The following is a 17,030-nucleotide window of genomic DNA, read 5'->3' on the forward strand; positions in this document are numbered from 1 at the left end:
ACTGAAGTGGCATTTTAGCAGTATTTATTTCATGGTCCCACTACCAAAACCAAGGGTCACAAATAAAGAAGATGGTATAATAGCTTTTGACTGGCTGGCGAGCTCCCGACTTGAAATGAAGTGTCCAGTTGTGAGTTATCGTGGCCAAACGTCATTTGTACAGCCTGAAAAGTGGGGACATTTTTCTAGCCTGTCACTCTCTGGCTATAGCTCATTGTCCTGAATGATGCCTCTGAACGCACAGTTGCCCTAATACGAGCATTTCACTCGTGCAGCAAGAAGCCTGGCAATGGATTAGCCTGTCAATAGCAAGATAATATAGTGCATCCACTGGAACATCCTTAAACTCCAATGGGACACTCATGTAGAGCATCGACTCTCAACATGTCTGCCACACTGCACACGTTTGCTCTGCAGCTGACTGAAACTAAACCAAGATCTCTGTTTTTTTTTAAGCTCGCACATGTTTTCATCAATTGCTAATTATTGTCTCCTTTCTCCATTGAATTAATGGTTTGGTTCATGCAATGTCTAAAATAGCAGATTTTCAAAGTGCTTGTTTTCTCCAAATTAAATACAAACAATATTTTGTCAACCATCACATGAGACAAGTAGCATGTCTGGAGCTTTTTCTTGAAAAATTATTAATCAAAATATTGTCTAATTAATTTTCTGCCAATTTGCAAATCGATGAATCAACTAATAATTTCAGCTCTACTCTTCTTGTTTAGCCATGTCTCTTTATTTTGCTGGTAGTAGCTAAATAAACCCCTGAAGTTATTTATTTTTGTTTCTTGTCTTAATACCTTTTTAACTGGTCATGTAAAGCAGTTTGAATCACTTTGTTGCTACAGTGTACAAAAAAAAATGTTTCTTACCCCAATAATGACACAAAGGTTTAATGAAAACAAAAGAAACAAATATGCAAATTGTTTTGATATACAAGCAAACAAATGGACGGGAGTGAATTCACCTCCTTTGCTGAGGTAATAGAGAGAAAACACAAATTCAACCTAATATTAAGAACATAATGGCAATTATTTCAGCAGGAAAATAAAAGTTTTAGTTTATTTTGTAAAATAAAACTTTTCATATCGGCAAACATAGTCTGTGAGAGGCTCACATATGCTGAATGAATTTGTCCGATTTATTGGTCGGGCTTTTATTTTGAATCATAGGATAAAAGGTCTCTAAAGGTAATAAAACATTCCCCTCACCTTTTATATAGATTTTTCAAGAAGTGCTGAATAAACGCAACATCTGAATCAGGTAAAACACATTAAAAGGGATGTTTTTTTATAAAACATCTTTTTTTATCTTAACAAATTAAGATCCCTATCTTACAATTCATCAATATGAACAAAGCTAGTCACAGAATTCATCGGGGGGCTGGCGGCATTAAAAAGTCCAGTGCTCTCTAAATTAGCTGTTGAGTTTTGATCTCTGTATGGATCTCCTGGAGTGGCTATTGAGTCACAGTAAAGAGTGGTCTAAATCGGACAGTCCTGCTAATGTGAGGGAAGTTTTAGATTAATGAGGCTTCTGCCCTTTCAGGATATTGATCAAAGCCAATCTGGCCAGGAACGATTTCCCATGCTGCCCTGCTCTAATATTAATAATGTATCAACATCATGAACAGAACTGGGCACAGAATTTCTCGGGGGCACCTACAGGATTAAAAAAATACTCAAAGCTCCAAGAAACGTGAGGCCCACTTTAAATTAGCTGTTGAGTGTTGCTCTCTGTGTGGTGTAGTGGAGTGACTTGAGTCTGATGAGACTGAAATGGAGGATGAGGGAAGTTTTAGATTAATTTACAAAATTTATTTAATTTTAAACCCCATTATAATATCAAATTCTTTGGGGTGTATAGCCGTATAAAATTGCTTACATTTTTTTTGCCTCAAAATAAAATAATCATCAACATAAATATGAGCATCTGTACAATTGTAAATAAATCTTTGCTTTTCTGTACACTGAAAAAATTGCTTGAAAATTGGTAACACACAAGTTTTTTTTTCAAATTAAAATGATCAATTGTGTTAATATAACTTGTGAACTGTAATTTGAAAAAAATGTATTAATTTCGGTGCTCCCATTTAAAGTAATTTTTTAAGTTGGTCGAACAAACCCAGGAACTCTGGGCAAGAGAGCAAAACAATTCATTTTTAAAGATACTGTAACATAATTAGTTTTATTTTTCAAACTAAAACACTTAAAATTATTGATTATTAAACTATTTCCCATGCTCCCATGCTGTCTTTTGTCCGTTTCTAGTCAGTGACAGTATAGACACTATAGACAGAGGACATCTCTGCAGATAGCACTGTCTTGTTATGTTTGTTATGATGAGATCATTCTTTTGAAAAGATGCTGTTCACTGATGATAATAGAGAAATAACGTACAGACTGTCATGTAACGTAGTGTGCAGCTCTCACACTGCCTGTGCTGCTGCGTTTATGCTGCTTTAAATGTGTGAAAATGTAAACACTTCCAGTCAGAAGTGTGGACTGTGTTGGGTCTGTGGACTTTACTGGCAACAACAGTCAAATAACCTTCCAAAATGTCTCAGAAAAACAATATGCAGAGTCTCCAACCACAGTGAACCTGGTTGGATGCTCCGCCATAGATACAAAGACAGATGTAGGCTTCATCCGCAGAACAACAGCCTCAGTTTAAAGCTCCAGAAGCTGTGTCCTCTCACCACAGCGGCTCCGTCGCTGGCCCTCCTGCAGGCATCGTTAGCCAGACGATGATGGGAGCCAGCCTCGGCCATAATGGGAGGGTTGACTGACCCCTGACCCCGTATCGATCCACCGCCTGTGTCCAGCTGGGCCTCCCCAAACTCAGTCAGCTGGAGAGGTGTTTAAAAGCTAACACCCATGGTTCCCATCCACTCTGCTACACACTCATTAATTACATCATTTACCTGTGACAGTGACAAACCTGCCCGGCCACGCCGCAGTTTATTAGGGTCACTGTATAAAGACCGGGCCAAACCCAGATCAAGAGTGTGTGTGTGTGTGTGTTTGTGTGCAATGGAGAGTAAAAGAACCCATCTTATACAGTTTGGGATTATGAGTATAGATGCGGGCTCCAGAGGGGGAGTGTAACTGTTTTGTCCTGGGCCGTCAAGCTCCTTAGTGGGGAAATTTATTTTGATTTATTTAATATGTGGAAAGACAAAGATTGCCAATTTCCTTCTACAGACGAGAATATGAGTATAGATTCTAGAAATACAGGGGAAACCAGCAAAGTTGATCATTGTAGTCCTTGTAAAACAACACGCAGGGAAAGGAATTTGACATGTTTTTGGATGAAATATAAAATCTTGAGGATTTAGGAGCAATTTTCCTTTTATGTCCTTTGTGTTTTTACTTTCTGGGCCAATTCGCTGACTCAGTTCTTGGCCGCTCTTTGTTGTCTTTGCCGCTCACAAGCAGTTGGATGTTTGTGGCCCATTCATTCCTCCAACTTTTGTTGCTGCCTTTGCATTCCCTCTTATTTCTGCAGGTGTCTCCGATTTTATATCCGCCTAAAAATCACCCCCAAGTCCCCCCCACTGCCTTCACCCCTCCATCGCTTCTCCTTTTTCAGTATTCCCCTTCCTGTTCTCTTTACTATAGCCCTCCACACAATAAAAGACTATTGGTTTCCTCTTGCCATACCTTTCCCCACTACACGCTGGTATTTCAATCTTGACTCAATCGAGGAGGCTGACCTGCAGACATAAAGAATTGGCTTTAAGGCTTTCGAAATGGAACTAAATCTGCAGCAGGTCACACTGGGGGAAAATAAGTGGCAAATGTAAGTAAGCATGAAATAGTTTTTCATAAATAATCCAAATGACAGCAGGCTTTCTAATGGTGCCAGGGGGCTGTAAAAGAATATGTTGCCAATTTCTCCCCTATTAAAGTGAAATAGAAAGCCAAATACATAACGGTGCTGACGGAAAAGTTGCATACCTGGGCCCGTTGCAGTGGAGATTGAGGACACATTTGGGTGTTAGAGGTAGTTGTAGTTGGGGGTAAGGAGGTGGAGTGATTGCTAGCCTTACAGTCAAGGTCTTCTCGCTGCGGGAAAACAAATGCCCCTCCTTCACATCAAATCAATTGGTCAATAACTGGCCCCCTTTCCTGTGTGTGCACAGGTAGGCAGCTCTCATCTGTCCCTGAGCAATGTTGATTTGATTTGCACTTATGTTTTTACAAATAATCAATGCTCCATTTTGAATAATACAGGGGCCGGTAACAATATACCTCGTCAGAGATGGAAAAAAGGAGGGAAACAAAGAAAGAAGTAGGAGGTTTTAATGGGAATGCCATTAAGATAGATGTAACGATTCTGTGTGGGTGTAACAGAGTCCAAAATAGCACAGATCATCTCTGTAGTTCTTTAGATCAGTCAAGGTAAACGGTGGTAAAAGAAGTATTCTGAACCATCACTGAAGATAAAGCCAGGCTTAAACACCCATTACATTAAAGATGTTTTAAAAAAGTAGAAGTATGTAAAAAATATTTGCATCATCATAGCATTTTTATTCAGGAGAAGTTTCTGTTGTAGTTGGTTGAAGTAGAGCTGCAGCAAGCTAATACTTTTATTTACAGTTTATACATTTTCATCTCATCATATCTTTCTAAACAGAATCTTATAAATCCTATATAAATATAAAAAGTAACTAGTAGCTAAAGCAGAGTATAAAGTAGAATCATACAAAAGTTTTCAATTAAAGTAAAAGTACCTCAAATCTTTGACAGTTACAATCCAGTACTGCCGAAAACATCTTTGTGTTCATGTACACACTACCCATGGTGTGTATGTGAAAACAAGGATTTTACCTACAATCGTGTGTGTGTGTGTGTGTGTGTGTGTGTGTGTGTGTGTGTGTGTGTGTGTGTGTGTGTGTGTGTGTGTGTGTGTGTGTGTGTGTGAGAGGGAGAGAGAGGCTGATTTGAAGTCCCTCTCAGTCAGACTCTGTTATTTATTGCTATTAAATGGTTAATTTTCCTGGGTGCCCTGAGGACCTTGGGGTGTGTTCAGATGTAAGGGAGATAGAGTTGTCAGTGGCTGCTGTGAATGCTTGATGTATTAAGGGAGTCATTGTGAGGGATCCATTAAGGTCCCTCACATGTGTCCCATTTTTACTTAAAAAGATGGAAAATAACATGACGTTTATTTAAATGTATGTTTGGGTAGTATTTGACATAGCCTCTCTGGGTCGTTTTAATATCACATGTAACATGTAAATGGTCTGTATGTATATAGCGCTTGAGTCTTTGTATATCCATATTTTCTCTATGTATCTTTGTCTATACCCAGTAGGTACTTTATTAGGTACACCTAGCTAAGAATGCACATGAGAGGTAATATTGCTAATATGATATTGAATTAACGTGATGATGAACAAAAACAGTAATGTTACAATATGTACCACGTTGCAGAGTTAAAGTACACATCAAATATATTTTACCCAAAGATGGTTTCTGTGAATTTAGGCAGACTTTACCACACTGATGCATCTTTTAACTGTTAGTTTTTTCTGCTAAGTTTGATTTTATTTAGAAATCTGATGCTATAAAAACAGGTTGAACCGGAGCACGTGTATCAGCTGGACCTCGATCCAGTGGCTCTACTTCACAATCATTACTGCGCAGACTCTGGCTCCAAATGCCTCGTCCATCTTCGAGTGTATGGGTCATATGTTTGCAGGTCAGTGAAGTAAACTCACGTTGTGCATGGAATCATTGTTATGTAGAAACAATCAAGTGTTTTATTCAAACTGCTGCATAAACATTGGTTCGGTATCACAACACTAAAATCCACTAAATAAAAAGATTGGTGCATTTAGGGTCGAATGATTCTCTCACACTCACTCTGCGGATGTTAAATTCATTCACTCATTCAGTGTCGGTGTGTGTGTGCGCTGGCCTCACTTGTCTCTGCTCAGGTTTCCTCTCATTAGTGCGTCCTGACAGCTGAAGGAAGAGGCAGAGGAGCCACACTAATCAGCTGACAGTAATAACACTCTTTACCACCCCGCGACACAAGAGAGGGAGAAAAGAGAGCAAACAAACTCCAATTACTGTCCGTCACAAGGAGGGGGCGCAATCATGTTTGGCCGCTCTCTCTGTAATCATCTGCTCCTTTACTGAGCTCACAGGCCAAACAATTGGGTCAGTGGAGTTGTGTCCACAGAGAGGAGATGAATATTAGTGTCAAGTAGGAAAACACCAATTTTGCTCTCTGACTTGGAAAGTGTGAAGCTTGTTGAGTTTAATAGTCTTGCTCCTGTTTTGTGTTCGGGTATTTCCTCCTTCCCTCGTGTCAGATAAGTGCAGGTTCTCTGCAAACCTGATAGAAGAGCAGGAACAAAGAGGCAGTTAAAGTGCTATTAGTTTTGATTGGTTAGTAATGGGCTCTTATTCATTAGCCAATTTATTGATCCATCTGTAATCAATTTTGGCTCATCCCCAAACCCGTGAGCTGAATCTCAATCCATTTCCTCCAAGTGTCTGAGTCACAATGAAAATTGACCCCAGCCCTTCACATACTTAATTCTGAGGGAGAAGATGTGGCTCCTCTGGTTAATGTGGAGTTCTGCCACATTACAGTGGAGCGCACACATCAGTCACATGTGTATGTCCCAGTCCGCTGGCCTCAGAGGACTGAGGCTGTGGAGAGGAGCTCTGCCGTCTGGATGCTCTCTGTCCGGTGCGCACTCAAGTCGCTTCCTCTGCTCTGCTCACGGGGGTCGAGGGCAGCACTTTCTCATCCCTCTCAAGATCCCATCTTTGATACCAACAGCTCCTCTATTATGCAGCGGCACAGAGGGATCAGCTGTCTCCTTGGTTGTGGACAAAATAATGTGGTGGCACTGAGTGTGCATTACACCAGTTCTCTGGGTCAAGGCTCTGGGTTCCTTGCCAAGCTCTTAACAGGACAGTACAGCCAGTTAACCTTATTTGAATGTGTTGTGAATGAGCCATCTTGTGCAGATGATGCCCTTTTGGAGACAGATTAAGTGCAGCAGTGATCAGGAGATGGATCCGCGGTATCGAGATCCCACTGATAAAAGCACTCGACCAATCCAGAGTGAGTCTCAGCTGTCAATCGTGACGTTTCACCCCGTTTTTACTGCATGAAATAACCAACTAAAACCACTACACAAACTACTGGTGAAACAAACACTTCAACATACATCAGTGTGATAAGAACTACCTAAAAATGACAGAAATCATCTTTGAGAAAAAATTATTTGATGTATGTTTTTTTCTTTGTTGTTAGGCCTATGCCCCATCCTCTAACATGGAGGAGGCCGGAAGTACCAGGGCCCGCAATGTGTTAAAGTCATGCCAGATATTGCCCCGTTCCTAGTCTTTATGCTAAGCTAAGCTAACTGACTGCTTGCTGGCTGCAGCTACTCCTCAAGTCTGAGGAAAGCAAATACTTCCCAAATCAAAGTGTTGAGTGATCCTCAGATATTTCTGCTGATGAGTTTCCATGAATCAGCGGCGGGATTAATGAGATATGAAACAAACAAGCTCCTTTTTTTATTTTTCAGACTACATTCTTGAACGGGTCGCTCAGGTCACATTTAGATATTGTTAAGTGGCTTTGAATAGCTCCCTTGATTTCACAGTTCCAAATGACCCGCGATAATCAGGTCATTAAAATGAGCCCATTCTCCACATCTGACACACTTCCACTGCCGCCTCATCTGAATAACAAATCAGCTCTGGAGGGCTTTCTCAAACAGAAAGAGGGGGTGGGGGAGGGGGAGTTGAGGGGGGGAGAGAACCGGTTTTCTCTTTATTTTCAGGTTAAACTTATCTCTATATTTGGGAGCAAAGATAGTAAGTAAGCCAGAGGGAGGGGAAAAGGTCCTGTCAAAAGTGCCAGTGCCTGTGTGAAAGTACCCAGTTTTCTTAATTCATCCCTTAGGACCGGATAAGTCTATCAATCTGTTAAATTGGAAAGCCATTAGGTGCCCTGGTTTATGTGTTTCAAGCTGTTAACTAGAGGCTGATTGATTGTTGTTCCTTTGATGGGATATGCTGATCTAATCTCACTGTGTGCACGTTTGCAATAAATTACACAATTCATTTCCCCCATTTAGAGCGGGGGTGGTGGGGGGGATCGCACCTCCAGGCATGCCTCCGCTCTGCAGGCAAAAGAGCAGGGAACCTATTTTATGGTGCCATTTAGCCAGCAAGCTTTCAGCAATTCCAGCCTTCTTTCAAACCCCCCCCACCCCCCTCCCTCCCTCGCCCGCTGCCCCTCCAAAAAAAAATCGAAGCATAATCAAGGTGTATGTTTAGAAAATTTATTGTTATAATTTCCCCCCATAATCTCTTCCATTTTCCTGCAGCCGCGCTGACATAGATCATCATCTAAGAGGAGAGAATGGATAGCAGTTTAAAATTTATCGGTCTTTGATTCTCAATTATATGTGTTTATGACTTCATCTGTCTTCAGTGACTTCAACCTTTTCCATTATGGTGGAATATTATTTGTACGGAATCCATTAAATTCACAAGGCAGGACTCTAATGGTCGGGCTGCAGCGATTTGCAGAGGGAAAAGTTTTGAAAGGCTGGCTTTAGGAAAAACGCGGCTGTTATGACACAAGAAATTGCTTTATTGATGGTCTGCTCTGCTGCCTGTGCATTCGGCCATTTGTTACCCGGCCCATGTCTATATCTCAGCCTGACACTGATGAGAACTTTTCTGTTGCCCTCTCCAGATTACCCAGTTGTAATGACACATCCAGGCGGGCTGGGTAGAAGCTGACGATCCAGGGCAGAGTTTTTAGAGGTACAGAGGGTAGATATTGAGGCTGGGTGCCTGAGGGGGCTCGGATGAAGCTGCTCATAATAGAGAAAAAGGGCTACATCGCTCCTGTGACTGCTTCCGTCCAAACCTTACAGAGGTCATCATCTCTGCTGAGAAACAATAAAGCCAGAGAAGGAGTGATAAAATGTAGATAAAATGAGAGCAGGGGAGATAAAAAAAAAGGGAGGATACATCTTCTCTGTGCCCATACGGTACATGCTAAGTGACATGTTTTCAAATTATTTCTAAAAGTGATTGATCATGCACTGAGGGAATATCACAGCCTCATGTGACTGAGGTAGATTTGCCAGGAGAGCTGTCATCCTCATCTTAAATACATGTTGTTTCCCGTTTGCACAGAAAGTAACAAGATTCCCTCCAGTCAAGTGGCCGCTGAAGTGTTCCAACCTGAATGACATTGAGCTCCTTTCGACTGGTTGGTGCACGGGGCCGAGTAAAAGCTAATCAGGCCGTAATTCAAGATTCGCCAGGCCACTTACAATCAATACCGGCACAATCCCAATTAAAGTTTGCCGGGTCAGTGGAGGGCCACCAATTCCTTTCCTATACTTTAAGAAGCAATGCTTAAATCCAAGTGATCTCTGCGTGGCCTTCATTGGTTTAATGTCTCGTTCCCAAACACAGAGTGGCCACTTAAAAGTGTGAGAAGGACACAGGCTGGACAGGTTTCAGTGATAAATGTAGCGTCCGTGTGAAGGCAGTTTGACACAGAGAGCTTGTTGTGGAAACTCTCAACTTCAATTCCTCTCACCAACAACAAATAACACGTTCAGAGAGGTAACGTGCAAGGATTCATCAAATTACATCCATCTTTACCTCGGCCACAGTTATTGTGTACAGCTATAGATAATGTTTAGTCTATCATATCCATAGACTGTAGCACAGCAGAATGTGATCTATATGGTTATGAAAATTGATGGTACTAAGTGTACTGAACCACCATTTTGAAGTACTTGTACTTGACTTGAGTATATTTTTTCCATGCTGCGTTATCCTTCTGCTCTACTACATTTTAGAGGCGGATGTTATGTGTTAGTCATCTACATTCATCTGAACTTTATACTTACTATATTACTTATATACAACATATTATAAAATGCCATGTATTGTGGTACATTAAACATGTTTCATGTTTAATTTTGCACATGAAGATTTCACATACAAAATATCTACATATCATTTTTGTATCATTCGATGCAATGTTATAGATTAAATGACTTCATAATAATACTATGCATTGAGTACTTTTGACACGTTATGAACAATTTGCTAATAACACTTGCATACTCCTCATACTCCTCCGCACAGTTCTGTGTATTTGTTTGTATTTGTGTTTTCTTTTTATTTACTGTTAATAATAATGAAGTTAATGGCTGAACTGTAAAATATCAACCCTCAATTACATTTCTGTGTCATTCTGTTTTGATAACGACATCTCAGGAATCATTGCCGATTTTATTTCAAATCTATCGTCGTATATATCAGTATTGGAAATGTTTTACTCCCTTTTATCTGTATTGGATTTGGCCCCTGAAATGCCCAATCTGTCAGGCTCTTCTAGTAATAGAGAATCTTTACTCCTAAGTAAGAGATCTGAATAAATTGATCAGACAGCATTAGATACCAGTTACAGATTAAAAACACTATATGATCAGAATATGATTTTTTTGTAGATTACATTACAAAAGTTAAAATTAGATAAAACTATGACAACAAAATACTAAACGTTAATGCATCAGATGTAATAGTATCGCATAGGCTATACAGAATCTCTCAAGGTATTACATACTGTAAATATTAATACTGAACTATTTTTACGTAAATAACATTTTCACTGCATGACCTTTGCTTGCACTGGATTATATTTGAATTGCAGAGTTGCTGCTTTAACTGAAGAATCTGAATATTCCCTTCCACCACTATCCAGAACTCAAAACAACAGACTCCCCGTTCCACCATCAACATCTCTTAACCCTCCCATTCTCCTCCCAGTTTTCTCCCTCCGAGCTCTCGCCATCGCATCCATGTCTTTTATCACAATTTTGACCCACAGAAAGGAATTCTCACAAGATATCAAAACAAAAATCTATATTTAATATGGGAGCAATTACAAAGTGAAGTTGGCTGCACAGGGCCGTTGTCACCACAGCGCGTGTTTTTCATCAAATAGGTCATTAGACGATGATGGATGTAAACCTATAAAGTATCTAAACTGGACCTTTTAACAAACCACGAGCAACACTATCATTTCTCTAATAGAACCTGCTGACCGTGTCATTCCCTCCTGCCATTTGTCATTTTTCCTTGTGAAATAATCAATATCTGGGCGCTTTGAAATAAATAATATAAAAGTCATAGTAACCTACCCGAGGAGCAACAAAAATAGACTTATGGAGCATTCAGAAGGCCGTTGTAGCCTGTGGGCAGCGTCTGCTGCATGTTTCTTATCAATGCATAATATTAAATGTATTTTTTTCAAAGCACAGGATCATAGTTTGTTTATTTTCAGGGTTAGCGTCTGTTGTGTTATCATGACACCATGTTGGACTGCTAATATTTGTGGTGTAAATATGAGCTCCTCAACAATCTCTATTTCACTATTCAAAACCAAACAGGCTAACGTGATAAATACAGTTACTTTTACTTAAGGTTTAAAATAATAGAGAGGAGAGTAATGATATCTGCACACTGAACAGCCCCCAAATTACAAACGACTTTTAATTTAATTTTAAACATTTGATTCCATTTCTATATTTATCAGTCATATGCTGCTCTGTGTTTACTTTAAAAAAATTGTGAATTCATTTATAAACTGTACATTTTGGGGTTAAATCAAATCAGGCATGCCTAGCCTCATCTTCAAAGGGTTTTATTTACTTGCCAGAAAGTAGTCACGTTTCGTAATAGTACTCTAGGGAACACAATGGGTCCTGAACTGTTTTTAGACACAGACCAGTTTGCCATATTCCCAAGATATTTGCATTTATCAGGCTAATGTGAATTCTCTGGATTTTGTAGAAGCTCCTAACCAAAGATACACATTTGCACCTGAGTGTGAGAGCACCATGAACTAGCTGTTGTGATGAGCAACGTAAGCAAAGTCAGTAATTACATCACAGTAACAGGATATCACCACTCGAGCAGCTCACTAAATGAACAACATGTGTTAATTGCATGGAAAAGCTGGTGCATGTAAGAACTCCACATATGACAGGGATGAAAACCAGCACCAGTGAAACCTTAACCTTGACACCTACACTCTGCTTTTCACCCCCTTCACCCCCAATATACACCAATGTCCACACACTTGCATTTCACCCACATGGCCCACAGAGGACGCTGCCTCCCCGTTCTACCTCCTCTTACACCAGCTTTCCTACTGCTTCTTCTTCTTCTTCTTCTTTTTTAAACAAGTCAATTAATATCAATGAGTGAATATACATAGCACATTTACAAAGAGTGCAATCTGAGGGATGAATTAACCAAATCGATTAGAGGGGGGAGGGGGGATAAATGACCGTGTGACCCGCAGACATTGTGGAAGTGTCCCTCTCTGAAAATCGATGAATTAGAAATATGAATCTAATCGCCCATTGGTGACACGTGGAGTAGCTGCAGCCTGATCTCAGGCCTGTTTCATATTGTGTCTGAGGAGCGAATATTTGAAGAGCAGCTATTTGACATTTCCACAGCTGGCATCGTGACTCTTATAGATATATTTTATTTGATCTATTCATATCTGAATTCAAATTTTAACACAATTGAGACCTGTGTTATTTATTGGAATTCTTTTTTGCTATATTTAAATTGACTGTTACGTTAGTATTATTATTATTATTGTTGTTGTTTTTATTATTATTTAGAAATATGTGCTTGGTTATCACGCACACTCAATTTTCTCCTTATTAATCTTAACCACTTTAAACTGACCCCTTGTGGAAAGGTATCACCGTAAGGCCTCAGATGAGTTTTGAATACAGCCTATATTAAAATGCATATATGTTTCGGTGAGTTTTTAGAAGAGAAATACAGTCTAACATCTCCTAAAATCTAAAAACACACTTTATCCACAACCCACACCTGCAGCCTGAGTGAAAGTAGTTCAAAAATGTGTCACTGAATTTATACAGAGATAAAAATTATTTAAAAATTATTAAATTAAATAAAGCAATCTGGATTCTGAGTAAGCTCGTGAGTGATTGACTGTTGTGTTAGTTGTGTGTTGAGGCGCTCATCCCAAACTTTCCTTTTTGGCGCAATAACAGCCCTGTGTTCATTTGCTGCCTAATTGGACTCTATGAGACCAATAACAGGCGAGAACAGCGCGGCCACGAGCCACAAAGAGGGAGGATGGTCTCTCTCTCTCTCTCTCTCTCTCACACACACTCTCTCTCTCTCTCTTTCTCTCTCTCTCTCCCCTCGCCGTCTCTCCCTTAATCCCATTTGCCATTGTACATGCCCAATCGCCTATACTTTCCGCATTTAACTTGGATGACATTTTTATTTCATCATTAGCATCAGGCGCCAGACTGACTGACACGGCGGACACACTTTTGCGTGTTTTTTGACGGGGAGAGCGCGGAATGAGACATCTCCACGTCCGCGCGCTTTATTTATTTATTTTCTACCTCACAAACATTTTTTATTTGATTTTTCTAGCCGAGAAGGACGCGTGCTGTGACGCGCTCGCCCGGGTGTGAGTCCAGTCTCCGCGTTTAGAATAATAATAATAGTAATAGAAGAAAACCAGGGGCTCCTCGCAGTCCGGATACGCGAGCGTTGTCTGTTTTTCTTTTTTTTGTGTGTGTGCGTGTTCCTGCTTTCGTGGTGCTCCGCTGTTCACACCGCAGCCACAGCGATGCCAGAGACAACGCCAGAAACGTGCGCTCCGGCCAAGGACTCGCCTTTCTTCATCAAGAACCTGCTGAACTGTGACAGCAAACCGTCCAAACCCAGGCCCGTGCTGGCGGCCACCAAGGCGGCCCTGGAGGGAGGATTTTCCTTTTCCCAGGTCGGGGACTTGCACTTCCCACGCTTTGACCTGCCCGCGCAGAGGTTCAGTCTACCGGCTCACTACTTGGAGCGCACCTCGGCGTGGTGGTACCCGTACACCCTCGGCTCGGCCGCCCACCTACACAGAACTGAAGGTAAGGCTGAGTCATGAAGTGCTAATGTTGTATTATGGGCACCGATGTTGATGTTTTTGAATTTAGAAGAAAGAGGGGGGGGGGGGGGGGGAAACTATGTTTGTTTTTAAAAACCAGGAACTCTCTGGGCCATTTCCTCTGTGCGTAACTATCCTCGCCAAACGTGGATTTAGCTCGTTTTGGTGATGCACCCTGTCCTCGCCACAGAGTGCATGGGCTACATAGTGATGTGACGCCTGGTCCTCCACGAAGGCCCCATTTTGTTATGCCACGACGCGGGATAATAGATCAATAAAGTGACACACTGTGCATAAAATGAAGCAGACATCGTGAAATCATCGGATACGGGTGACGATGCGCAGCGTGCTTTTGATTTGTCTATTGGCGCTCAGCATGAACATCTTACCCCTGAGGCTGGGTCACTGACAGCCTGTCCCTGTGTGATTTATCCATGTGCGATTTAAAACACGCTGATGTGAATGACACCATCATTCATGCAAAGAAACAAAGAGGGTTTTCTGAAAGTTGGTTGTAAAACCGTGGTTTGTTCAAATGAGACTAAGAAGTAAAGCAGGCCTATGTTTTATTCTTTTAGGCTGTTTTACTAGAGCAAAACAGTGGCTAAATTTGTCCATATTTAATTGTGGTGTTGTCAGTAATGTGTAACTATAAATAGTCTATTTTCATGTCATTTTGTGACACTATTTATAACCAGCACAGTTTCCCAAAGCTCCCAGTCTGTGCTGAGTGCAACCTAATAAAAAACCCAGAGCATCAGTCCATCAGTTAATGACCACATCCCCCTGTGTCCCCATTTCAGTCACCCACAAACTAGGCGTCAGAGACTCCTCTCCAACCTCGGGCACGGACAGAGACTCTCCGGACCTGGTGCTCAAATCCGAGCCGGACGCCAAAGACGACGAGGAGGACGACGAGCACAACCACAGCAAAAGCGGCGATGAGATCATCCTGGAGGAGAGCGACACGGAGGAGGCCAAGAAGGACGAGCTGGAGGAGTGGAAGAAGAGGGACGACGACAAGAAGCCGTGCCGCAAGAAGAAGACGCGCACGGTGTTCTCCCGCAGCCAGGTGTTCCAGCTGGAGTCCACCTTCGACATGAAGCGCTACCTGAGCAGCTCGGAGCGGGCCGGCCTGGCCGCGTCCCTGCACCTGACGGAGACGCAGGTAAAGATCTGGTTCCAGAACCGGAGGAACAAGTGGAAGCGGCAGCTGGCCGCGGAGCTGGAGGCCGCCAACCTGAGCCACGCCGCGGCGCAGAGGATAGTGCGTGTGCCCATCCTCTACCACGAGAACTCGGCCGGGGAGAGCGGAGGCATCGGGGGCAGCGTGCCCGTGAGCCAGCCGCTGCTCACCTTCCCGCACCCCGGCGTCTACTACTCCCATCCCCTCGTCACATCCGTGCCGCTGCTCAGACCGGTCTGACAACTGCTGGGTCCTGAGTCCAAAATCAAGTAAAAAAAAAAGAGAAGAGACTTAATATTTTTGTACAACTGACAAAATAAAAAAAAACAATAAAAAAAAAAACAGACATAAACACTGTCAAACCATGGAGCTATTTTGGCAAATATAAATTGTGTCATTTTCCATGAGGGTGCCGTTTACAAGTGATTTGAACATTCAAATCTGATTCTTTATATTATTATTAATTATTATTAATATTATTATTAAATGAAATGATCACTTCTGGGGTCCACCTGCTCACACTGCCTGATGTGTGTCTTTTAAAAATGTTCCCTTGGTCTCTACACCATGACTGTTGCTGGACAGGCCAAATTTACAGCTCCACAAAACAATGTACCTTGTTTACAAAAAAACAAACACACAAACATGGCGGCCTAAAGTCGCAGGCTTGCTTATAAAGAAACACACTTGTTTGATTTTTCTTCACATTTCCAGAACTGATAAGACGATGATGTGCAATACACTGACGGTGTGCTGGGATTTTCTTTTTTTTTTTGGTCACCTGTTCACGGTGGAGAACCGATGATGCTGTTATTGTAATATTTCCCCTTTTAAATTTTTTATTTTATTTGCCGTTTGAAGCGTTTGACGGGGACAATCAAGACTCTCTCAGCTGTAAACTGCTCCTGTAGCTTCATGTTTAGTTTTAGTGACTCTCTCCACAATGGACACGTCCTTCAAGCACAAGCGTCATGAGCTCCAGCGTCTGCTTCATCCACTTTGTGTTTTTGAACAAGGAGGTAAAGAAAACACCCCCCCCACACTGCAGCGTGGTGGGTGTTTTGTTGTATAAAATATGTAAATGTATATATTTAAGGAGATGCGGTGGAGAGGAGCTGCCACGTGCTGCTTCTCCTTTGTACAGTAAAAAAAAAACAACGTTTTGATATTGTATTGCTGAACCATGTTGTGAAATAAATGGAGAATACATATTCCTTACATTTTAAGACATTTTTGTACGATTTATTTCCTGTGGTTTCTGTGGTGGTGGATTATAATATTTTATAAACGACCTGAGGAGGTTAAATTGAGCTATTTTGTATATTTTATACATTGAGTTCAAGCATTTCAGACATTTTCACGCGCCAAGAAAAGTAAACATTATGAAAGGTAATGACAGTGATGAGACAGATTAACGCTTAATCTGATAATAGACACAGACACACTTGCACGGGCAGGTGGGTTCCTGTAATCATCTTAGTATTATGCACTTTAAAAAACGTTGTTTTACATAAAAAGTGGCTCGGTCAATTAGATGCGTAATTACCACCATCTTGCCAAAATTATGGATAATGTATTCAGAAGAGGACATTACTCCCTGAGTGTGAGCTGCTGTCTTTTAACATCTCTCTCACGGCCGTGTGTGTGTGTGTGTGTGTGTGTGTGTGCTTAGTTACAGGTGAGCTATAGAAAATTCACACTATTTTGGCGCTGCAACAAGCTGTCAATGTGACTGTCAACACATTTTCATGTTGTTGTATTTTAGTTTTTTTAATTTTAGTATAAAACACATTTCGAAAAAAATATTTGAGAACTTAATCAAATTGTT

General features: G+C 41.2%; 1 protein-coding gene across 1 annotated transcript; it reads left to right on the forward strand.

Annotated features, from left to right (window-relative positions):
* Positions 1–13,343: 13,343 nt before the first annotated feature.
* On the forward strand, positions 13,344–15,684 carry hmx3a (H6 family homeobox 3a). Its single transcript, XM_034609335.1, has 2 exons — positions 13,344–13,999; positions 14,820–15,684. Exons 1-2 carry the CDS (start codon positions 13,711–13,713, stop codon positions 15,440–15,442), a joined length of 912 nt encoding a protein of 303 aa, XP_034465226.1. The 5' UTR covers positions 13,344–13,710; the 3' UTR covers positions 15,443–15,684.
* The last annotated feature ends 1,346 nt before the right edge of the window (positions 15,685–17,030 follow it).

This window comes from Hippoglossus hippoglossus, chromosome 15, assembly GCF_009819705.1.
Source record: "Hippoglossus hippoglossus isolate fHipHip1 chromosome 15, fHipHip1.pri, whole genome shotgun sequence".
Classification (NCBI taxonomy): Eukaryota; Metazoa; Chordata; class Actinopteri; order Pleuronectiformes; family Pleuronectidae; genus Hippoglossus; species Hippoglossus hippoglossus.